A 23,230-nucleotide genomic window follows, 5' to 3' on the forward strand; every position below is an offset into this window, starting at 1 on the left:
GAACATTGACTAGAAGGAAACACTGTTGAGGTAACAGTGGCACACAACAAGATAAAGATCGTGTACACAAAATACTGATATGTTATTTTTTGGCACTTTAATGGTTTAATACTGTGGACAGTACAGCAAAACAATAAAACATAAGATAATCCTCAACCATTTATACAATGTGTTGATGACTAAGAATAAACTTTCAATTACAGAACTACAGAAAAAGAGAGAAACCACAAACAAAAAAACCCTTTTTAGATTAGGTCTGAAAACACATTTTGGTTATTCTCTTTACAAAGTGTTCAATTTTTTCCCAAATAATTTTTTTTGTCTCTTTTAACTACATCACCTGTATCTGTTTTCAGCTTTTGTTCTATTTGCTAACAGAGGAGTATTGTTGCTGGTGATGAGAGGCAGATTACAGTGCAGTGGGATCTGCTGGCCCTCCTGTCATGTTAGCCTCACCGACATCAGTGGCACGGGCGTCAACCTCAGCTGGGACATCAGCAGCAGCAAGTATATCGGCGGTGGCAGGGGCAGCTGGATCAACGGCCACCTCAGGGGCTGCTGGGGCACTGTCAACAGGAACTACATCAACAGGAGGTACATCCACAGCAGCAGCATCATCAACTGGAGCAACATCTATGGGGACGTCAACTACAGCTGGCTTTACCGCTGCAGGGTTTGCTGAAGGCTCTGCTTCCACCTCCTCGGCCTCCTCTACCTCATCAGAGTTCAGCAGGGCACGTCCTGCAGCTTTGGTGGCAGGGTTACCATCCTGTGCCAAAGAAATGGGAAAAAATCATGTCATATATATGTTGACAAAAAATGATGAATTTTTGAAGTTAGCTGCTTCATGTTCAGGGTTTATGCTTGTGACGCTGTCATATTTAAAGTTATTGTTTGAACTAATGCTCCAGCAAAATGTGTAACAGTCTATGTTTCTTTGCCTTGTTACACCCGTCAGAGTGTCGTCTGTCCTGAATGTGTCCTTTTCTTGTTCTAGCTCTGTTTTAACAGTGTTTGCACATAGCGTCTACCGCCGTTGTCAATTTAGCCTAAATTTATTTATTCAGGTCTCTGAGGAAAATTGAGAAAAGCCTCAATTTATTCTACAATGGAATGTGTTTGTTCTACATGCATTACAAGTTTTTCCCAGTTTGTTTTTAGCTCTACACTTAGGCTATTCTTAAACCAATCCATTGTGGACAGAGAAGTTGTTGTGAATAAACAAGATACGAGAAAATATTAGTAAATATTTCTCTAAACAGGGAAGAAAATGTACACATGAATTTCTCAATAACAATCAATATACAGTCCAGCATGAAACTATGATGCCTGAGCACCTCTGTCTCCTCCTCTGAAGCATCTCCAACAGGGACGGGAGCTGGAGGAGGGACATCAGCAGGTTGGGCTGGTGCTGCATCCACCTATATTAAATGTATATAGCCTATATTATTATTTGTAATAATAATATATATAACAGGAAATAAATGTGTATATGCAATGTCACAGTGCTGTGTGTATGCTCACAGTGGCCCCAGCTGAGACAGCCTAAAAGAACATAATTTTATGTCAGATTGCAAATAAGTAACACACAAACTTCAGCAATCATGCCAAATATGCTTATTTTTAGTTTTCACAAAAATCCACCACTAAGCTCCTGTAAGAGGCTAACAAGAGTAAACTTACGGGAGAATTAGCAGAGGGAATGAAGGGATTTTGGACTATTCCCTGGAAAGAAACAACAATAATAGGAATTAAAACAGATTTATAATCATAAATGAGCATTCATGGAAGGTCTATCTGAAGTTCTTTTTTACTTCAAACATCAATGAACCCCCATTACCTGCTGCTGGTACAGCCTGTACATCTCCATCCACCTCAGGGCCTCATTAGCATGTGCTGCAATCTGCAAATAAATACCAGGCATCTTCAGACATGCGGTGCAATTAAGCCAATTATACCCTGTCTGTCAGACAACGATCATAGTGCCCAACTGATGGCATGACAAAAACATAGCATTACATGTCATAGCAGACGGATCCAACACTCAAAACAGAAAAGTTGAAAAGGCCATCTTACCTCACTGCTTTCGCTTGCTGGAAACTGCAATTTCAGAAATAGAAGTGAGCAAACAACAGTTAGATGTGGATAACTGTGTTTTAAAATGGTATCAGATGGCAGATTTAATAATACACAATATTAGACTTACAGGGGCAGCGAGAGTAGAGACCAAGAGGCACATGAAGAGAACAAGCTGCTTCATTTTGACAGGTTCAGTAGAAAAACCTGTATAATATAACATACAACCCAGACTTTTATCTCAATTTTTCTTAATTTTCTTTGGTGAATAGGGGGGGCACTTTAAGAAAATCAAGAGAGAAATAGTTTAAAAAAAATTAGATTAAAAATATTTGTGAAAACAACAAGGTTGCCCCAAAAAATGAGAAATAGTTTCTGTTTGTAAAGTCACCTTACCTTGTTGTCCTGGAGAGAAACTGTGAAAAAGTACCTCAGTAGAAAGAAGTCTACTTCTTGTCCCTCATGGATGCAATTTATATACTGCTATATCACGTAGCAGCCAATCCCATCCAGTAGAACAGGCACACCTATGTGTTTGAAGAATTATCCTTACATGTCAAAGGTAAAAAAAAAGAGGTATCTAGGGTTGAGGCCCCTGTTGTTGTTAATTACATGCTATACAAATATGCTTAGCACATATGCCCACCTTTACTGCCCTAAAACCAAACTTTGAAAAAAAAAAAAACAAACAAACAGAGAGAGACGCCATGAAGCAGACATAAGCATGTAATGATATGACAGAGAGTCCCTACTTAGTTTGACTTGAAAACAGTGAAAAGGGAACTTAAATTAACTTAAATATCTGCAATATCTTATTACTAAAAATAATGTAAGTACTGGTGATAGCTACAGAAACATGAAATACAGTGTTGATCCTCCTCGCTTGAACAGAGGTTATAAGAACATCTATTCAAGTATTGCACTTTTTCAGCTCTTTCTTTTAGCTTAGCATTTTAAAGGGTGGGGTATTTTAAAAAAAAAGTTTTTTTGACTGACTACAGACATTATGTTTCATTATGCATACAGGAGATAATGTGTAGAAATGTATGTAAAGGCTGGTTAGCCTTTACATACATTTTTCTCATAATCTGTTTTAGTCTAAGAAAGAATTCTGACCCCATGTAAAATACCCTCTGCAATGGGGTATTTTACACTGTATGTATTACAACAATTGTGTGACTTAAGTTAAACAACTACATATTGTTTCTCAATTGAACACCACATTTCACACAAGTATTCCAAAGATTATTTTCATCTACTGAAACTTACAGTGGGTGTAAGTGCCAGTGGGAAGCACCACTTCTATAGTGTCTGAGTTTTAACTAAATGTGTTTCTTTAACTGGCGTGGCTGTTCATCACAGTGATTTTGAACATTATAGCTCACTTATGTTTATTTTTTCAGGTTCCAGATCAGATAATGAAGGAGTTGGTCTGTAATTTGCTGAACTCTATACTATTCTGACCTCAAATCCGCTGAGTTAATCAACTTTGTCAAAAGATAACAATCTCTCCATTAGTCATTTAAAAGTTAACAGTTGTGCCATGTAGTTAGATTATTCCTGTTTTCTCCTTTGAAGAAAAACTGCAGTTATAAAAATGTGGTTACAATGTGATCATCTGTTTCAACAGGAATATAGAACTTTTAACTCTCAAACTATGCTTTGTTTCAGAAGGCTACATTGTTGCTTTGACAAACAAATGCTTTAATGCTTTTTTGTTTCTTAGAACAACATCAAAAGCAACAGAACGAAATAAAGCTTTTTTTTTATTTTTAGGTTTTTACTTACTTTTAGTAAAAATCTAAAAGCGTGACTTGCATCAAAGCTCTACAAAGCCTCTACATAGCAGTGAACCTCATAACTGGGTGTGGCTCACTTAAGGTAAACCGTCATAAAGAACCTCGTTCAATTCACTGGAGTAAAGTGTTCTAAACATTTTTCAAGGACTAGCATGAAGCAGATCCTCTTCCAGCTTCATAAAAGTCTATAGAAATGCAACCCTTCAGCTCCCTTCAGTGAGCATTTTCCTGACAAGTGATTCAACCCTAGTTTCAAGTCTTAAGGTATACAAGCAGCAATGGTTGCTTTGCTTTGCCACTGCAACCTCATCTCACAGTCACTTGAATTTATAGTTAAGCCCTTGAAGCTGCTGCAGTATTCTCCTGAACGATAGTTGTCACCACTCAGACAATATCTTAAACATAAGTGCTGATAAAGGAGGAGAACTTAAAAAGGAAGCCAAGACTGTGCCTGTTGCAAAGTTTTTTCCACAAAATCGACAAAACAAGTTTTCAAAGTGTTCCAACATTTACGTCTGTATATCTGTGTGTCTTCTGAGTTTCTGTACACGATTGTACACTTGAGTTTTTAACCTATCTGTGGCAGCTCCAGCACAATGTGCCAGGTTACAAAAATCAAAAGTGCACGTCCGGCCACAAAGATTGTGTCGTGCAATACATTTTGTGATGTTAAAATGGGTATGCAACACCTGTGACACAAGAAACATGGCGATCATAATGGGGCCATTAGATTCCGGTCACATTGGCCTAGAGACCAGTTGGTGACCCCCTGGCAACTACTAGTGTCCAGGGAAAAATGTGTATTCCCTAATTAGTTGGTCATCTGTTTATGCCTTTAGTTTCAGTACTTGGGGGGCCATCTGGGGGGGCATCACTGCAGCTTCCCAGTCTCATTATCAAACAACAAAGACACAGGCATTCTCACATTCCCTCACTCATACACTCTCTCTCTCTCTCTCTCTCTCTCTCTCTCTCTCTCTCTCACACACACGCGCGCACACACATACACACACACACACACACACTCACACTATAGGAAGATTGGTGATTCATGTATCTGTATATTTTTTGAGTGTTTCAGGTGCTGTATGTTTTTGTTTTGTTTTTTGTGTATTACAGGTACCAAAGCTGGCAATACATACAATGCAATACAATACTAGAGATTCTATGTAGCTGTTCTTGTTAAAGCAAAATGTGCTTGGTACCATCATGCATTCAGATTCTAATTGCAAAGCCAGCATAAAGAACAGCATTAAAAAAAACCTGTATTTTCAGAGGTCCAGTTGCAGGACAACAACAACAACAAACACGATGATCCTATAGAATATGGTGTATTGTTGTAGATTAAACTATGCACCAGTATATAAAGAATTTTAAAATGAGCTAAACCTCAAACATCTGCAGTGGTAAAACCCAACATGAACATTAAACTATCAGTAATGTGAATCCACATCATATATAACTGTAAAACACTAAAAAGGGGACTTTTTGGCTTGAATTACAGTTCCAGGAAAGAATCTTTTGAAGAAGAGACGGTAATAGCGTGAGAGGCCAATGTCTGCATTTCTGATGTGCCTCTGAAGAGGTAAGTGTTCAGTCATGTTGGGACAAGCTTTTGTCCCCAGGTGAGCCAAGATCAGGGAGATCGTTCTCTCTCCTGTAATGTTTTTTATTTTCTTATGACAATTACGTTTCACAGTGGGGAGATTTTGCCACCAACAGTGAAAATCCATGTCTTCTGTGTGATAAACTATAGTAGTGTCTTACATCACTTAGATGGTGTTTATAATGTATGTGCTATGTTGCAGAACTAAACAAGGATTTTTATACAAGCTGTGATCAAAACCTCTGGGAATTCCAAGTCTGCCAGAGATCAGACAAGTCTGCCAGAGATCAGTAATATCTTCCCCACTCGCTGTCTGAGGAGGGTGCACAGTATCCTGCGGGACCAACATCACCCTGCGCGCCACCTTTTCCATCTGCTGCCCTCAGGGAGAAGGTACAGGTCTATACAGGCCAGAACATCCAGACTGGCCAACAGCCTGTATCCACAGGCTGTGAGGCTCCTGAACTCTCTGCCCCCCTCTCACGGACAATAACCATATCCAACTTCTTAATAGCAATGAACTGGTCTGCATTGGTGCATCATATCTTTATTCTCTTCCCCCTCCTGCCCCCCCCCCCCCCCCCCCCCCTCTTTCTTAAATAGATAACTATCATATCTGATATCATATCTCACAGTACAATAATATTGAATGGGTTGCATTGTTGTATTTTGTCATGTTTCTCAGGTCTTTGTCTGAATTTCTACGAACATTATTGCTAAGGATTGTCTTATTGCATTGGAGTCACACTGGGTTAAATATGTACACTTGGGTTTTAAGGGGTATTTATTATTTTCTTCTTTTTTTTTGGGTTGTATGGAAGCCCCAAACGCAATTTCATTGTTCTTGACAATGACAATAAATAAATAAATACTAAATACTAAATTGTGTTATAAAAGATCAAAATTCTGACTTTTAACCATGGCTGATCTCCTATTCGATAATCTTCACAGGCATGTGCAGAATTACTCTGGTGTAGGTGTTATACTTAAATTGCTCTTTGAACGCCGTGCTCTGCAGTTTAATTATGGAACTTAAAGGTAAGCAAAGAGCAAACATTATTTTCTGTTTCAAAGGGACCCGTGTGAAGATTCAAGTTTTCAGTCAAAGTGACCACAGTTTCCAAGCTCAAAGCCATTGCCAGAGGTGAGAAGCAAGACTGGGAGGCACATGCTGTTTTCTCAGCATTCATGCGGTTCTACACATTTTTGCCTACACTTATGTCCACAAGTACAAGAAAATGTAATGTGACTGAAGATCTAAAAATTATACCACCGATGCTGAAATCAGGTAAGGTTCTACATTTTTGTCGGTTAATTTTGAACAAATTTTAATTTTTTTTATTTATTTTTATATAAATTATACATATATAAGATTGCATATTTATATTTTTTTATAAACATAACTTAATTCATTAGAAAATATTATTTTTAGGCTGATAATGCTAGAGTATTTTCTGGTAAAATAGCTCATGTGATGCCAAGTAATATTAAGTCTTAAACATACCAAACATACCAAACTCAGCAAACTGAAATCAAGCAATAGTATTTATAGATGAATTTGGTTTATTCCATTCAGGAATACATCTAAACTCTAAAATAGACATATTTTTATGTCTTTAATCATTTATAATCATGCTTTTCTTATGACTTGTTGCATTTTTCTTCATTATTCATACATTCTGAGATTAGTTTTCAACACAAATTTCAATGTAAGAGTTCAGTTCAAATAATCAATTTCAAGTTTATTGTGTATGTTAGAAGTTTCTAGCAACACAGTTATAGAAATAGAGTTGCTGCTGATACCCAAACCTTTGGTATTTATTTAAGTGTACTGAAGAGGTATGACTGTAAGTAAAAAAAAAAAATTCCAAGGTTTATAGAAGTCTTTGGGAAAGGAACCAAGTTTTGCTGTGTGGAGGCTGTTGTATGTGACAAGTGAGATATTTATTTTCTCACCTGACAGAAGACCTGAGGCACTAACTAGGGCAAGGTCTTTATAGAGCAAGGTATGAAATGTACTTTTGAATGGCACCACAGTTAAAGTCAAACTGATACTTGATAATCCACCTAGCTTTGTAATAGTGTAATGTTAAATCACAAGTTAAATCCTAAAGGAAAAATAACATTATTTTTACTACATGTATATTTTAATAAAAAACAAAACAAAGCAGATCTACAAGTGTTTAAATAATGAGTAAAAGTATCAAAATTTGCTTCAAAAAGTAGACTTTATTTATTCAAAGAAAATGACATTTAAGGAAAAGTTAGAATGAAGTAATTAAAGTATGATGAAAATTCAGCATCACATTGTATCTGCAGTTCTAGAACAGGTTATTGTTAATGTGGGGAAATGACAAGGGGAATAAAAGAGTGCTTCAGGACTATGTCTTATTTTATGCAGATTATCCTATTACTCTTTAGTTTAATAATGTTGTGATTTCTTAATAAAGAAGTGTTATTTATAACATTTGTGGGTGGGGTTTTAACTCATGTTAGCACTTTCGGAAACAACATCACTGACAATTTCTTCCAATGCTGATTTCTGAATGTTCACATGTTTACACCTTTGCTGGCATCTGTAAAGACAAATGAGCAGTTTCATATCAGCATTGTTAAAATCATACACATTTCAAATAGTGTTCCCTTGTTTTTAAAGATGCTTTATAAGGACCAATCTGTTGATTGGTTACCTGGCTTGTCTGTATGGGCTGATCCTGCAGGTGCAATTTTGGGGGGTCCTGGGATGGAAGAGCATTAGCGTCAAATTGCGGAATCTGGAAAAAAAGAAAAGAAAAAAAAAACACCTACTTTACCAAAACATGGAGATACACAGTCAATACAATTAGCTTCTTCAAAACATAACGAGATTATATTATTTGCTACTGTATTTTCTCACGTTCATATTTTGCTGGGGAATGTTTTGTGGTGGATAGTCAAATGGGAGAACCTGTGGGGAAACAAATATAATGGTAAATAAACAAACATGTTTTTAAACATAAACAACAAAAATACGTTGGGGTAAATAGAATAACTAAAATCTTACTTCTGGCACTATGGGGCCTTTTGTCATTGGGGGGATGTTTGGGATTATCTGTAATAAAATTATATATTGTATTTAGTCCCATGATATATAGAAATATACAAACATAAATTCATATTTTCAAATTTTAAATTAATATCTAAGAGTTCAAAATTCTTACCCTTTGCTGAGCAAAGTCATATGCATAGAACTGGAATTGTAAAAACACAAGACACAAAAAAGTTCAAGAAAGCAGTTAAAACACTTCTATGAGCAGAAAGGTTTCCTGGGCCAAAAGTTTCCATAATCTGCAACAGGAAAGAGAAATGACTTACTACTTCAACACTCTGTCTGCCAGGTAGCTGAGGAATGGAGTACTTGATGAGACCAAAAGATGAAAAGGGCTGCAGAGAGAAAGAAGGCAAAAGTAAAATCAGGATCAACGAAAAGAAGTTAGGTGATTTCTATTTTATTTTATTTTTTTGTAGGTGGAAAACCTTCTCTCAAACTGATGTATGCATACCTGTGCTGGGTTTGAAACACCTGCACCTCCTGGAAATCTGTGGGGATAAATCTTGGAGAAAAAAAACATAAATGTTGTACTGTAATCATGATTCATAGCCACTGTTAGAGCCAAATGTAATAAATAATGGTGCTGATCTGAAAACGTGTATAAACCTGAGTAATAATAAGAGTCTGACATACCAGTTCCACACTGTAACCACCAGGTAGTCCAGTGTGTGGAAAACCAGCCGTAAAGGGATTGTTCATCTGAATGCATGCAAATTTTGAAGACTTCAGTATACAGCAATATTTTGTGTAGGTGTTTGCAGTATTTTGAACCTGTATATAGAATATACACAGAAGATATAGAGAAGATAAACAGTATGCAGTATGCATAATTACCTGTAAAGTTGGCATCTGTTGCCTGGATCCAGTGTAATGAGGCAAGTACTGAAACTAAAGGCATAAACAGAAGTTAAACTTTAAGTATTGGACAGGTTTCAGCTCCATGAAATAAATGATTGGCTTTTACTTAACACTCACTGGTGCAGCACAGGCTGTGCTAGCCAAACAGAGGCACAAGAGAGCCAGCTTCATGTTTATCCTACAGACATAAAATAAATCATTCCAAGTTGTGAAACTTCCACCACAGTCACACTGGATGGTTGCTTCCTTCTGGAAAGGCATGTAGGAGCTAATGTTAAAATTTTGCTCAACTCACCGTCTGAAATTTTAAAAATCACCAGAAAAGGAGAAAATGATGAATGCTGATGTTGGAGATGATGCCAGCAGGTTGGACTGTGACTTCTGCAGAGTTACTTGGATATTTATACACTGCTTTCTCACCAAAGAGCCAGTCACAGGAGATAGGAGTGGTGTTGCCCAATGACTAGGTAGAGTTTAGGTGTCTAGTCTTCAGCTTTACTAAATGACCAGTGGTCATATCCACTTTCTGTGTAATAGCAGAGTCGTCTGTTTGATTATACCGTCTAGAGCAGAGCACACCTTCACTTTGCTTACTCCTCATTCTGCCATTAGTCTCACTACAATTGCATAAGGTGGCACAAATATCTGAAACTAAAAATTTATGTTAATACAGCATAGATAAATATAATACTATATCCTTTTTTGTTTGTTTGTTTGCTGGTTTTACTCTAAAAATAAATTTGTACTGAAGCAGCACATAATAGTGAAATCAGAGAACAGCCTTTATTATTTATAATAAATATAATTGCCTGCTGTAGCTATTTGTGGATAGTCAAAAAAGCAAGTCAGTAATAATCTGCAAAATGCTGCATATAATTCATGGACTGAGTATCAGATATTTATTATTTGAAATATATCTTAAGCAAAGAACCAGAAACAATAGATGAATGAGCTGTTTCATTTATTATGAAGCACAGAAATGAAACATTTCATGTTGCATGTAGAGAGGAAACAATATACTGCTACATTTATTTTTGATATTTTCTTTTGGTCATATTTAACTGCAAACCATCAATTTTTTTTTCATAAGAGGCATGTCATGCTTTTTGACTTTATTCTTCTTTTTCCAAACAAAGCACCATTTCAAAAAATGCATAGCACCACAGAAAATAGCATTGCTGGCTGGCGATTTTTCACCACAGTAAGCAGATAGTCTTACACCTCTGGTCACCTACAGTGGGGACAAAAGCAAATGAAAGTTTGAGAGACTCAATCCCCTAGAAAAATAACATGTGATCCTTGCATATTTATTTATATGAACTACTACTGCTAAAACCTTTATATATGAATATGTGAATTGATACCTGAGTGTGCCAAGAGTGTTTTTTTCCTGCTGACTAAGTAGTTTTAGTCATCTTCATCTTCATCATCTTTGCCACGCTAAAATGACAGAGGACTTGGGTGAGCGAATCAGGACTGATGATAGTCTCCTACATGTGCATTTATGAGTCACGGTTTTTTCCACAACTCAGCAGAAATAGTTGGGAGGTTTGTCTGACGTGATCCTTTTTATTGGAATGAACCGGCTGCCCTCATAACAAATTTCAGTTCAATCCAACTCCACTTTATTGCCTGTCAAAGTCTATTGAAGCTGTTACTGCACTAAACTGCATATTGCCAGCATCAAATCATGACAGAGGCTTATTGTTTGTTAAATACATTTAAATGCGATAGTCTTTCTTACTGGGGGAGGTGCAACGACGACAGGATTCAGAGGTTCCACAGGAATGGCAGGATCAGCAAGAGCAACAGGGGCAGCTGGGGCAGCTGGAGCAGCTGGAGCAGCTGGGGCAACTGGAGCAGCTGGGTCAGCTGCAGCTGGATTAGGCAGGTTGAAGCCAAAGGGGTAGAACTACAGAAAATAAAATAAATTGTGAATTCAATAAAATATCTGAAAAACCTTTGCCAGAGAAAATATGTTCTGCAGACACCTACCACCTCCTTGGTACCTATGCCATTCGGATTTGGAATCTCGTGCTTGATAAAGCCGTGGACCTTTCAATGAAAACAGACTTAGAAACTCATAATTGCACTGGAATCTGTAATACTTCTGATTTGTGGCTCTTCTTTGATTACATGTAGGCTCTAAAAACGTCAAAGTCTATAGAATTAACTCTTTTTATCAGATAGCATTTAGGTTTCTATTCCATTTCCATTCTTTGGATCAAAGTCTGCAAACTACACTCTCAATAGGTAAATATCTATATATATATATTTATGAACTGTGCTACTCACAGGTCCTCCAAGAGGGTGTCTTTGGGCATCAACAGGGAGCAACTGGAAGCATTAAAACAACATAGTAAAGAAATAATCACCAGATGCACAGAAAAGTTCTGAAAAGGTGCAAAACAATGATTGAACTCTTACAACTTCCAGATTGTCAAGTGGGACTCCAGCAGGGATAACCTGGGCCGCCTGAAATACAGTTTTAATCATATACACTTAACAGGGACACAATCTTATGAGAAAAGTCAGCCGTGTTGGAGAAAAGCAGTTCAGCTATGAAGACATCAGTGGTGAACAAATCATAACAGACCACCGTGCAGAGTTTGAAAATCTGGCTTTTACTGTGGTTAATGTGTGTGGGTGTCATGATATCCACCAGCTGATCCAAGCTGCTTCTTATTGTACCTGAGGTGGAGCGTAATGGATGTCAAACTCCTCAAATATCTGCAGCTGTAAAGAAGAGAATAAAATTCAGTGTAATGCAGGTCAGTGTAACATGTTCAGACAGTTATTGAATGTTGTTTTACTGATTAATGCTAAAGACAAAAACAGACACCATAAACGGATAACAATGACCGAAAAACTCCATCTGCTAAAAAAAACAAAGGTGAGTATTAAAGCTCTGTAGGTGATATTTCTCTAAAATACTGAAGATGAATGTTGTATGTTAATTGTTACATGTGAAAGAAAAAGAAAGGGAAAATAGATATTTTGGCAGAAATGTAAGTATTTTTCTTACAGGAGCAGAGATGGCCATCCCAAGGATGCAGGCAGCAAGCACGATAAATTTCATTTTGAAACTTGCTGTGACAGAAAGAGAATTTTGAGTTATTACATTTGGTAGTTTTTAGTGCACGTCTTTTAAAAAAGCATTCAAATTTAAAACGTCTTTTGCAGTTTCATGTGATATTAGCAGGATCTACATTACCTTTCTTTCCTGGCTGCACGTGAGCACTGGAGGATTGTTGAAGAGAGGTGTGATTAGAGGAGAGTGAGATCGCCTATTTATTTGCTGAGAGAAACAAAGGGCGAGCAAACTTTTGACAGGTATTGATGGTAAGCCAATCGTTTTTCTTTGTATAATCACAAACCTGGCAGCTGCATGTCTGGGAAATCTCTTAATAATTTTTTTGGCTTGAAAAGCACATATTTCACATTCCTCTGCAATGTGTCTTATCAGGTGCCTCCTTGCAACAGCTCAAACTCAAAAAGGGCAACAGGGTTATTCGGGAGTAGGAGTTGGAATTCAAAAGAGTGCTTCCTTACTTACTCCTGTGTGTTTTTCCTAATAGAAAATATGATGCTTTATACCTGATGATGTTTAGAGGATAAATGCTTTACCAACAGCAGTATTTCGAGGCCTGTTAAAACCTATAAATGATCATGTATACTTGTAAAACTGAATGTCTTTTTCAATGAATTGGGTAGAACTTTAAATTTACAACAGTTTTAGGGACATTCACTGCACATTGTATCTGAGCCTGCGTGGATACGTCAGAGGTGTGATGACAATCTATAATCTGGGATAAATATGCTTCAGGATGATGATTAGATAAATACTGTGCACACTCTCTTACATTATGGTTTTAAAATGTATTTAATTGAAGGTTATGAAAGACAGTAACATGGAAAGACAAAACAGTTCAGGCCCAGCCTTATTTGTTTTCCTTTTTTATTTGACATTTATTTTTATTTATTTATTTTTTTAAGTAAAATAATAATAAATGAAATTAAATAGCAACGGTTAGTAATATCCTTGAGAAGCTCCACTGAATAGTTGTTAGTACCCATCAATAATGCATTTTGTTTTCTCTGTATGTTGTGGGTTATCTCCACTGGTGACAACAGTCTCAGACAAGGGTTTCCCGCATGGGCTGAAGCTGGGGTTCAGCAGTTCTTTGGGCAGTGGCAGCATCCGACCCAGCTAAACCTGCAGAGAACCCGCTAGCATTTGGATGTGATCCAGAGCACGGCAGTGCCTTTATCGGTTGAGCTCCAGCAGCTGAGGTCCCCACAGCTGGCTGAACGCCTTGTTGTTCTGGGTGTGTGAGTCCTGCGGCCTGGCTCTCGGGCTGGACAGCTCCCGCAGGCTGGTTTGTAAGCACATTAGGCATGTACACCCCCAATTGGCCCATTGTAGCAGCCATCTGAAACAGTAAACAGAGATAAGATACTGTAAAGAGGCAAGGGAGGGGCAGTGTTAGTGGGATCACTGAGTTCACTAAACAGACTGTTTGAACAAGCTGGAAGAAGAAAAAAATCTTGGCTGTGTTACCTGAAGTTCCTCAGAGCTAAGACTGCCAAGAGGTGAGCTCTGGTAAGGAATTACAACATATGTCAAGTCAAATGTTCTCAGAAAGAAAATTGTGAAATTGCAAATAGCATTAATCATCTAAGTCTGCAGAGGGTGTTATATATTTACCATTGGTTGCTGTAGCATGTATACAATCTGGGGATTCTGTGGATGAGAATTCGGTTAGATAATTGTAACTCTTTTTTCTTTTTTTTGACTTATTCTGCATTATGTATATGCAGAGACACCTGTTGTTGCAGCTGCTGCTGTGGCTGCTGTATTCCCTGAGTTGCATCTATTGAAGGAGCAACTGCAACTCCTGCAGCATTTTCTGCAGGTAACACTGGACTGTTGGGAAGCTGATTTGCTGGAGTTTGTGGGAGAGCCGATTCCAGAATCATTGGGTAACCATATGGGCTGAACTGATGGAGAGAAAATAAAATAAAACAAAACAACACATATCAACAATTTCTGCACCGACACCACAAGTTACAACTCCAATATTAACTCCTTACTCCAAAAGCCAAAATACCAATGTCTTTATTTTCACAATACTGTGTCTTATGAAAGGGTTTCCTGTCTCCAGCAAGCGTGTCTCTTAGCTTACCAGCTGATTCCCATAGTGTGAGGAGAACAGCGGTAAGTATCCATAAGGTGGGAAAATCTGAAAAAAGCAGCAATACACATTTTTAAAGGGAGAAAATAATTTAAAATAAGAGTTAATATTCTGTTTTCTTAGCTCCCCCGCCTCCTCCTACTAGAGGCTGCTGTGGCAGTGTCAGCTGGTGGGGTCCATAGAAGAGTGGCTGCATGGGCATGCCCCCTTGTGGATACCAGGGGTACTGTTGCAGTGAAGGAATGGGCTGTGGATCAGGCTGCTGTAGACCTCCTGCCTGTGGCTGAACACTGGGAGAAATAGAGGCTGGCGTAGGAGATTCGGGTTTCTGGTTTGCGGCTACAACGTGCTGTGCACCTTGAGTTGCTGTTTCCCTTCCTTGTAACAGCAGGGGACGACGGACATTTGAATTGACCTGAAAAAGAAAGAAAGAAAGAAAGAAAGAAAGAAAGAAAGAAAGAAAGAAAGAAAGAAAGAAAGAAAGAAAGAAGATGGTAAAATTATCACTGAGTCACAGAGTTCATAGAATGTCAAATGTTAATTAAATGACAACCAGTATTAAATGAATAAACATAAAATTATATAATTATATCAAGTATTGTATTTTAAACCATATTCTATTAGTCTACTTACTGGTACTGCAGAGACTTCTATGGTAAAGCATAACAGCAGCGTTATGATAATCATTTCCAAAAAGAGAACAAAATCGATATGGTTTTTAATCAGTTCCACTGGATCAGTGGGTGCTTTAAGGACTATCTCCGTGGAGCACTCAGGAGTAAATTCATTGAAACTGTATGGAGGGGTCCTTCAACTTATGCACTGCTCACAAACTGGATCAACCAATCACATGGCAGACTGAAGAAAGATAAATTCAACCTAATCGTCTGCTGAATGAAGCAGGGAGGTGGAAACCAAAGAAAATCTAATAAGTGTCCTAAACGGCATGTTTTTCTTCAATTATGATGGTGTAATGTCTCTTGAAATAATTAAACAAATGCATGAGAGTTGAGGCCTTGTGGTTTTCCTGCTACTACGGGCACCTACGGGTGTGGCTGATGTGGCTGATGTGTCAGTGTCTCGCTGTTGTAATTGCAGTATGGTCAAACCAAGAATGTGTGATGTGCAAAAAAAGAATCTTAAAAAGCAGACATGAAAAATAACTGAAGCTGCAACAGACATAAAAATGAAGACTTGATAAGTTAATGTAAGACATAAAAAAATGACAAACTACACATTAATGACATATATGTTGATTCAAATATTAAAATTAATTTGCAGATGAGCTCAAATGCTTAACTTAGCACTAAATGTATTTGAAATGTGAGAGAAAATTGAAGAGCAAGTAATTATAATATGTATAAATTCTATCCAGCTTGACTTTTAGTTGTTCTGTTTAAAAGAAATTTCCTTTGTAGATCACCTTGAATCAACCTTCTTTAATCAAACACTCAATAACAAATAACAAAATAAAGGAAACACAGATAATACTTATGACCACACATTTTTTTCACATTTGATAAAGTAATATCTTTCCATCATTTTAAACTGACACAACATTTTGTTTGCAACATCATACGCTAAAACGGCATACATAAAAATTACTGACAAGTGGCAATTTGGGTACAGGATCCAAATAATAATAATAAATTGTTATTAGTAATAGCAGTATCTGTCTAACTATGTAGATAGATCGATAGATAGATCAATAGATAGATAGATTAAAAAGTGCAGTATCCCACAACAAGGTTCTCTTTTCAAATTATAATTTATTCTGAAAAAAAAATCATCAAAGCATCAAATACAACAATTATGAAAAATACATATAATTCAGTGCATACTTTGAAAGTTGGTTGCCAGCTGGTTTACAAAATTAACCAAGTTTGCAAATTAGGCAGACATCCACAAAACAGGAGATTACATTTATAATGCACATTCATGCACACATCACATCAAAGAGAAAGTAAGAGACCATACTAGCTTTGTTAAAAGGGTGTATGCTAATGACAATCTTAATTACTTTTTTTTGTCAAATCAGCGGAGCAAGCAGTGCTGTGCAATCAGTGAAAATATTGCTGAAGAGGGTGTGTGAAGAAGAAATAAAGCAGTACTATGTGTTTAACTCATGAAGCACAGAGCCATGCATTAACAGCTCAGCAATCATCCCTCACTTAAGCTGTGTTGATCTAGGGTTGGTGTTGTGTGTACCCGCTGACTGGATATTACGCATGCATGTCGTCAGCATCCCTCCCACTAATGTCTGGAAGCCTAGTCTCTAACAAAACTCATCATTACCTTGCTGACTGAATGCCTCTCTAAATTTTAAATGTTTCAAATCACAGTGCAACATACAACCTCACTGGTTATATAAGTTTTGTTTTTTTTAAATTAAACAAAGCATTCAAATAAGTAGGATCAACAAAACATATATAACATTGTAAAGGGAGGTTGAAGGATGCTGCAATACTGAAATGTGAAAATATGCAAACACGGTATGCAATATTTTTGAATGCCAATAAAATTTGGTTCATTTCTGGCTTCAAGGTAACAAAATGTAAAAAACAGACATCATTCTCACAGCATCAATTTCCCTATTATTATGCAGCTTTGTGCTGCTTATGCTGGAAAGTTCAAACCAAAGTAGTATAAGCTACTTTTTTTTTTCCAGATCCATGCTATTCAACTACTGTCTCCCCTCGGGGCTGTAGTGGTAGACATGATTGTGGTCCTGGAAGTCTGTGTTGTGGTTGATGTTGATGGCTGAATAGGTGGTTGCACACATAGAATCGGAAACAGAGTACAGATATTGAATGAAGGTCTAATCCAGCGGTGTTGGCCACTCTGCAAAAGCATTGAAAAAAATGTATATTACTGTGTTCTTTACAAACAATTATGGCATTATTTATGTCTTACCTCACTACTGTCAGACCCACTGCTGCATGAATGATGGCGCCTCTACAAAAACATAAATAATGTATTTGTTTTAAATATTAACAGAAAGGGTTTTGATAAGGGATAAAAATTGACAATAAATATCAAATAAAACTGTTTAGACATTTTTGTACTTACAGCAACAGAGCAATTGACCAAGTATAAAATCATGAGAAGAAAGACTTTCATCTTGCAGTTCAGAGTGTAATTCAGTTCCCTTGATAGTTAGAGCTCCCACACTAGAGTATGACAGTAAACAGCACAATAATGAATAAAATCAAGCTCCTGCAGTCTATCTCCAAGACAGTCCTTGGCTTTTAAATAGACTCTGTGCCCACACAGATCTCCCACGCTAAATGTTACTTCACCTCAGATGTGGTCAGTTCTCATGGCCGCCTCCTGAGGCAAAACCAAACTAGGTGTGAACACAATTTCATTAGCAGACTAGATTGTGTTTTCGCAACATTAAAGGCCCGCATCCTGTTTATCATGCTGAGAAGCTTTGAGTTTTTAATCCCATACACATACAGACACACACATACTGTAAGATTAAAATTTATATTCATATTTCCAATCTAAGTAAAATTCAGAGCATCACCATGTTAAAACATGTTCTAGTTATATGGATATATATGGAAGCAAATGTGTATATAACACAAATAAGCAGTTGCTGAATGCAGGGATGACTGATAAGTGGTTAGGCATTATATACTTGCAAAACTGTTGCCTAGAGCTGTATTTCCACCTGCAAAACAATACTTGCTCAATCTTTTCCAAATACTATAATCATCTTGTTGACATGTGGTGAACCTCGTTTTATTTCCTGTACTGTCATTAATGTTAGGTTGATTTTGATAATAGTGTTGGATGCTATAATGTTTAATTGCAGGCACATTCCATCTAAAGGTTCTGGTTTCCTTATCTGGTAAAGGATGTTCCCTCCGCTCCATTTAGGGGTTCGCCTATGCTTGTATATGGTGAACCATTAAAGTTAACCCATATACGGGTGTGGGGAGATGACCTGTGGATAACTAGGAAATGTGGTTAAACGGTTGTAAGCATATATTGTGTGGCAGGAAGTCACATATACAGAGACACAGACACACACACTTGCTCGCACATGCATGCACACACACACAGTGCCTTAGCTTTTATGGCACACTACATGGGTTTTACATTGTGTAACCAGTTTAAACCAGTTTGACCGTGTTTGTGTAACCCACGGTAGTCAATAAAAGAGCCTGCAAGGGGAGTCAGTTTGAAGTCGGCTGAACATCTTGCCGGACTTCCCTTGCTTGCAAGTGAGAACCGTACAGAGTGTCTTGCTTTTGTTTACAGTGACGAACCTCTTCAGCAGCAAGGTCTGACATTAGACCTAACAATTAAATTTTAAACCTTGCAAATGTCTGTGAGAGACTTTATTTTTGACAGTGATGTTAAAATATATGAGTGTTTCCTGGAGTTGGAAAACTAACTTGAAAGATCACTTAGGATGTGTTGCTTCATGTGTTACAATAAACTGTCATTACTCCAAAACAAAACAAGGTGCTAGCACTATCCTCCTGCTATATGTTTTCTTTTTTCTTTCTATATTTTTTCTTCTTGCAAAAAGCATTAGTCAGGCCATTTAGCCACATACCATTTATAATGCTGAAAGACTTAGATTTAGTTATCTTTTCAAATAAAGTGGTTTTCATTTCAAAGACCTACTTGTTACGAACACTGCAAATAGTAAGTTGATCTTCTTGTTTTTTAAATGTTTCTGATGGAAGAAAATATTACCAATATGCTGTGTGTCACATAACTAAAGGATGGACTTTCTCCTCCAATAAACTGCCATAGACCTTCTTTGGGAGACTGAGGAGTGTGATCCTTCCCTTGAAGCACACCCTAAAGTTCCCTTTCTTGAAGAGGGGAAACTTCACCCCAGTCTGCCAATCCAGAGGACTTACTTCAATGCAATATTAAAGAGGTGTGTCAAACTAGAAAGCCTCACAACATCCAGATCCTTGAGAAATTCATGAAAAAGCTCATCCACCAACCAAGTGTTTGACCTTCTAGAGTCAACAGACTGAAAGCAGAGGTGGTTTCTATTGAAATAATTAACAACTTCACAGTAAAGTGATGCTTTCTCTCTACTGATAATAGTCAGTGTAGCTCACTCAGCCATCTCTTTGTTTCACTCACTCCTTTTGGTAGAATCATCATGAGACTATATTTATTCAACTGCACTTTAGATCTCAATGTTTAAGTGAAAACATAGCCTATAATGGTTTTCATAATCCACAGTAAAAATAATAGTGAGGCATTAGGTATTTAGTTTTTTTATTTTTATACTTCTTTTATGTGCTTGCTTACAATAAAAAGACAGTATTGTATTAAAAATATAAATTTAGTAATTGCAATATCCAGGCCAACTTACTGCTGCTACCGGTCAAACATTTTAGAACACCACAATTTTTCCAGCTATTTATTGCAATTCAAGTCATTCAAGTCAATGGATAGCTTGAAATGGTATAAAGGTAAGTGGTGAACTGTTAGAGGTTAAAAAAAGTTGAAGTTACCCAAAACTTAACAATAATGTACATTTCAGAATTATACAAAAAGGCCTTTTTCAGGGAACACAAAATGGGTTAACAATTTAAAGCTGTTCTGAGGCAATGGAGGTTGATCAAGCCTTGAAAGCTGTTGCTACTAATTCCTACAGGTGTTCCAACTTTTCTGGATTACTCACAACCCCCTCTGTCTGCATAAAAGTAGTGTTGGAACACACTAATGCACCATTCCCTTATGAGTATCAGTTGAATCGTATTGTACTGCAGAAAGTAGTGTGTTTGTACAAAAATACAAGAAAAAGTTAATTAACAATTTTAATAAAACTTAAAAATGTAGCTCTTTCCTACATGGAAATTACAACAGAAGTCAAGGTGTCAGTGAGTAGTTTCCTTTACAATCAAAAGGCACTCAGAAACTGATGTAAACTGGGGAAGAGGTCTGGCAGACACGAAGCCACAACTGAATCAGAGGACAAGTTTCTGAGAGTTAACAGCATGCGTGATAGGCAGCTCACAGGACAACAACTTCAAGCACAGCTTGCAGTAGTAGTTGTAGTAAGTAAGTCTCTGTTTCAACTGTGAAGAGAAGACTTCAAGCTGCAGGTTTGACAGTGGGGCTGCCACGATTAGTCACGATTACGTCGACTATCAAAATCGTCGACGACTGATTTAATAGTCGACGCGTCGTTTGAAGCTTTGTAAGATCCCAAAAGACGCAGGGAAAAGTAGTAGTATTTAAGAGTGTAATAACGGACTGAAACAGAAGATGGCAGCAATGCATGTACAAGGATGCCAGCTGCTGTTAAACCCCGAAGAAGAAGAAGACTGTGTCCCAGAATTCATAGCGCGGCCCTGCTCAGTTTTCAACAATGGCGGCAGCTAGTTAGTTTTAATATTACTCTTATTATTCTTTCTGGGTCACAAAATAAACGTTTAACATATTTTCAGGCGAGAATGTAGCTGTGTAAACCTCAAATATCTGCTCAGTTTATCAAGACACCACATATTTTCAAAAGCGTTCCGACGTTTTCGGAGACGTCTGTTACCCACTAGCTCAATAGCTAGCCGGGGGCAAGGCTCACTAGAGCCGGTGAGAACACCGGACTCCCGGCAAATCGTTTTCAAACTCACCGCTGCCTTTCCCTACTCAGGTTAAACATGATATATAAGTCACTTAGATAACTTAAAAATGTTATTGTTTGGCTTTTTTTTTAGTATTTTATTTGTTCCTGAGTAAATCGGTTTGGCTGAGATTAAAGTTATAGTTTTTACACAGCTGAATAAACGTCAAGCAGCCAACTGATTAGAAGTGTGAGATGCTCGAGAATATACTCCGGTGTCCCGTTATATTTTAGATAGCAAGGAGCAGACGGCTGAGTTTATTAAACTTCACCGAAACAATCTGCAAATTTCATTAAAATTTAATTAACTACCATTTTGTTTTTATTTTTAGTTAGCACATACCTTAAACACTTAAAGCTGTAAGCTAATGATAGTTATATAAGAGCAGATGCGTGCTGGTGCAATAAGCTGTACGTTTTACATCCAATGGATGCATGATCTGATTAGTCGACTAATCGTAAAAATAATTGGTGACTAGTCAACTATCAAAATAATCGTTTTTGGCAGCCCTATTTGACAGGACCAGTTGAAGCAAGAAAGCCATTGCTAAGACATCTGAATAAGACAAAGAAGCTTGCCTGGGCCATGAAACACCACCATTGGACTACTAAAGACTTGAAAAAGGTATTATGGACTGATGCATCAAAATTTGAAATCTTTGGTGCTGGATCCAGGGTCAGTGACTTGTGCAGAGTTAGAGGCACCCTGAACCAAAATGGCCAAGGCTGGACTGGGACAAAAAATCGGCCCGGGCATTTTGACTAGAGACCGGCCCACCAGGATAAAGATTGAAAATGTGACGTCATTCAGGGGTAAAACCGCAAAGGATTCTGGGAACTTGTGGCAAGAGGTACTAGCGCACGCAGGCTTTCAATTGAACTCAGTTACGCAGCGATAAAAAGAAACCCAAAAAATGTCAAGAAGCTGTTGTATTATTAACTGCAATAACCGGTCGCATGACAGCCACGGGAAGCTGACGGGTAAAGAGATCGGTTTTTTTATCGGATTACGTCGTTGAAGAGAAATTTTTTAAGCCATGTTTCCGAAGTAAGAGCCGACGGATGGTCTGGATATACCAAATATAACGTCTCAGAACACTCGAGCTCACATGTTAGTGTGAGAACAAACTTCTTTTGTGAAGTGCATGACAACATGTCACATGTTTTATGATGAAGGGAAAAAGGAAAACTGAATAAAATGGGTGTGTGGTTTAAATGAGTGAAAAGCACAGACCTGGGGATTAAACTCATAGCTAATAGGACATTAGGGTTATGTTGTGTGTTGTGCAGCTGATGGTTGGTTTGGAGTTAATCTAGCTGATGATTTTTTCTTTTGTTGTGAAGTTGAGCCTGCCAATTAGTATGATGGTATGATGAACCATGCTAATGGTACGATTTACCCGCCTGAGATGAGGAGCTTGTGTCATGACTTAACAAGGCCTTTTTATTTTGATACTTTCACAGTGCACTGAAAGTTTTGTTCGATAATCTCTGTCGTTTGAGCAGATCTGCACGATTAGAACAGAAAGTGTCCAGGATTAACATTAAATAATGTTTTTTAACATTAAATAATGTTTTTTATTATTGTTGCAGTGATTTGTGTGATTAACAGTTTATTTACAGGTATTAAACCTATGCAAGTGGTGCATCCATGTTCAGATGAGGCTTTGATGGCCTATAAGTGAAGTTTACTGAACTAAAGAATGTGGTTTGATGATTGTTGACATGCTCTCCAAATAGAAGTTTTTCCTCCTAGCAAGGAAATACAGGTGCAGCAGTAATCTCCTGAGAAATCTTCAGAGGCCCAGTGAAGAAGCGAGAACCATTCCAGGCATAGTTGACAGCCCAGGCAGTGGTTGAGGTCAAAGGTCAAGCTGGTTGGGGCCCATCATGAGATCAGACTTTGGAGCCACAGCAAGGACCATGAAACTGCGTTGGAATGAGAGCTGTGCCAAGGGGGCCAACAGAGGCCAACAGAGGAGATTGTGGACAACAGAC

At 37.6% G+C, this 23,230-nt stretch overlaps 3 protein-coding genes and 1 long non-coding RNA gene across 5 annotated transcripts; all 4 read right to left on the reverse strand.

Annotated features, from left to right (window-relative positions):
- Nucleotides 1-80: 80 nt before the first annotated feature.
- Nucleotides 81-2,526, reverse strand: enam (enamelin). Its single transcript, XM_082535424.1, has 8 exons — nt 2,473-2,526; nt 2,207-2,283; nt 2,077-2,100; nt 1,841-1,903; nt 1,684-1,725; nt 1,525-1,545; nt 1,338-1,421; nt 81-769 (listed from the first exon to the last, which is right to left on the reverse strand). The coding sequence occupies exons 2-8, from the start codon at nt 2,258-2,260 to the stop codon at nt 410-412; spliced, it is 648 nt and encodes a 215-aa protein (XP_082391550.1). The 5' UTR covers nt 2,261-2,283; nt 2,473-2,526; the 3' UTR covers nt 81-409.
- Nucleotides 2,527-7,690: 5,164 nt separating this feature from the next.
- scpp5 (secretory calcium-binding phosphoprotein 5) lies at nt 7,691-9,797 on the reverse strand. The gene is made up of 11 exons (XM_082535421.1): nt 9,726-9,797; nt 9,548-9,608; nt 9,407-9,460; nt 9,206-9,271; nt 9,024-9,074; nt 8,836-8,904; nt 8,682-8,711; nt 8,525-8,572; nt 8,378-8,428; nt 8,172-8,255; nt 7,691-8,057 (listed from the first exon to the last, which is right to left on the reverse strand). The coding sequence occupies exons 2-11, from the start codon at nt 9,599-9,601 to the stop codon at nt 8,040-8,042; spliced, it is 525 nt and encodes a 174-aa protein (XP_082391547.1). The 5' UTR covers nt 9,602-9,608; nt 9,726-9,797; the 3' UTR covers nt 7,691-8,039.
- A 577-nt stretch (nt 9,798-10,374) lies between these two features.
- On the reverse strand, nt 10,375-15,783 carry scpp7 (secretory calcium-binding phosphoprotein 7). Of its 2 annotated transcripts, XM_082535417.1 has the most exons (10): nt 15,259-15,783; nt 14,768-15,040; nt 14,617-14,673; nt 14,258-14,431; nt 14,139-14,174; nt 13,992-14,030; nt 12,645-13,863; nt 12,456-12,520; nt 12,122-12,166; nt 11,855-11,905 (listed from the first exon to the last, which is right to left on the reverse strand). In XM_082535417.1, exons 1-7 carry the CDS (start codon nt 15,310-15,312, stop codon nt 13,567-13,569), a joined length of 930 nt encoding a protein of 309 aa, XP_082391543.1. In that variant the 5' UTR covers nt 15,313-15,783; the 3' UTR covers nt 11,855-11,905; nt 12,122-12,166; nt 12,456-12,520; nt 12,645-13,566. The 2 variants fall into 2 exon arrangements, with proteins under 2 accessions (XP_082391544.1, XP_082391543.1); XM_082535418.1 differs by lacking the exons at nt 13,992-14,030; nt 14,139-14,174; nt 14,258-14,431; ... (1 more) ...; nt 14,768-15,040; nt 15,259-15,783 and adding exons at nt 10,375-10,661; nt 10,795-10,870; nt 11,175-11,342; nt 11,426-11,485; nt 11,726-11,767 and having other exon boundaries at nt 11,858-11,905; nt 12,645-12,771.
- Nucleotides 15,784-16,403: 620 nt separating this feature from the next.
- On the reverse strand, nt 16,404-18,159 carry LOC309707867. Its single transcript, XR_014277104.1, has 3 exons — nt 17,695-18,159; nt 17,539-17,580; nt 16,404-17,466 (listed from the first exon to the last, which is right to left on the reverse strand). It is a non-coding gene; the product is annotated as an uncharacterized lncRNA (long non-coding RNA).
- Between the last annotated feature and the right edge of the window lie 5,071 nt (nt 18,160-23,230).

Source organism: Aulonocara stuartgranti, assembly GCF_965226115.1.
Source record: "Aulonocara stuartgranti genome assembly, chromosome: 6".
Taxonomy (NCBI): Eukaryota; Metazoa; Chordata; class Actinopteri; order Cichliformes; family Cichlidae; genus Aulonocara; species Aulonocara stuartgranti.

Excerpts from the sequence above, each read along its gene's own strand:
- scpp5 (XM_082535421.1), bottom strand. The coding sequence starts at position 9,601 with ATGAAGCTGGCTCTCTTGTGCCTCTGTTTGGCTAGCACAGCCTGTGCT. Across the intron at positions 9,461-9,547 it reads GCACAGCCTGTGCTGCACCA|TTTCAGTACTTGCCTCATTA; the intron begins GTGAGTGTTAAG and ends TTATGCCTTTAG. Across the intron at positions 8,573-8,681 it reads ATGACTTTGCTCAGCAAAGG|ATAATCCCAAACATCCCCCC; the intron begins GTAAGAATTTTG and ends ATTTTATTACAG.
- enam (XM_082535424.1), bottom strand. The coding sequence starts at position 2,260 with ATGAAGCAGCTTGTTCTCTTCATGTGCCTCTTGGTCTCTACTCTCGCT. Across the intron at positions 1,904-2,076 it reads CAGCAAGCGAAAGCAGTGAG|ATTGCAGCACATGCTAATGA; the intron begins GTAAGATGGCCT and ends ATTTATTTGCAG. Across the intron at positions 1,726-1,840 it reads ACAGGCTGTACCAGCAGCAG|GGAATAGTCCAAAATCCCTT; the intron begins GTAATGGGGGTT and ends GTTTCTTTCCAG.
- scpp7 (XM_082535417.1), bottom strand. The coding sequence starts at position 15,312 with ATGATTATCATAACGCTGCTGTTATGCTTTACCATAGAAGTCTCTGCA. Across the intron at positions 14,674-14,767 it reads CACTGCCACAGCAGCCTCTA|ATTTTCCCACCTTATGGATA; the intron begins GTAGGAGGAGGC and ends TGCTTTTTTCAG. Across the intron at positions 13,864-13,991 it reads TTAGCTCTGAGGAACTTCAG|ATGGCTGCTACAATGGGCCA; the intron begins GTAACACAGCCA and ends TTACTGTTTCAG.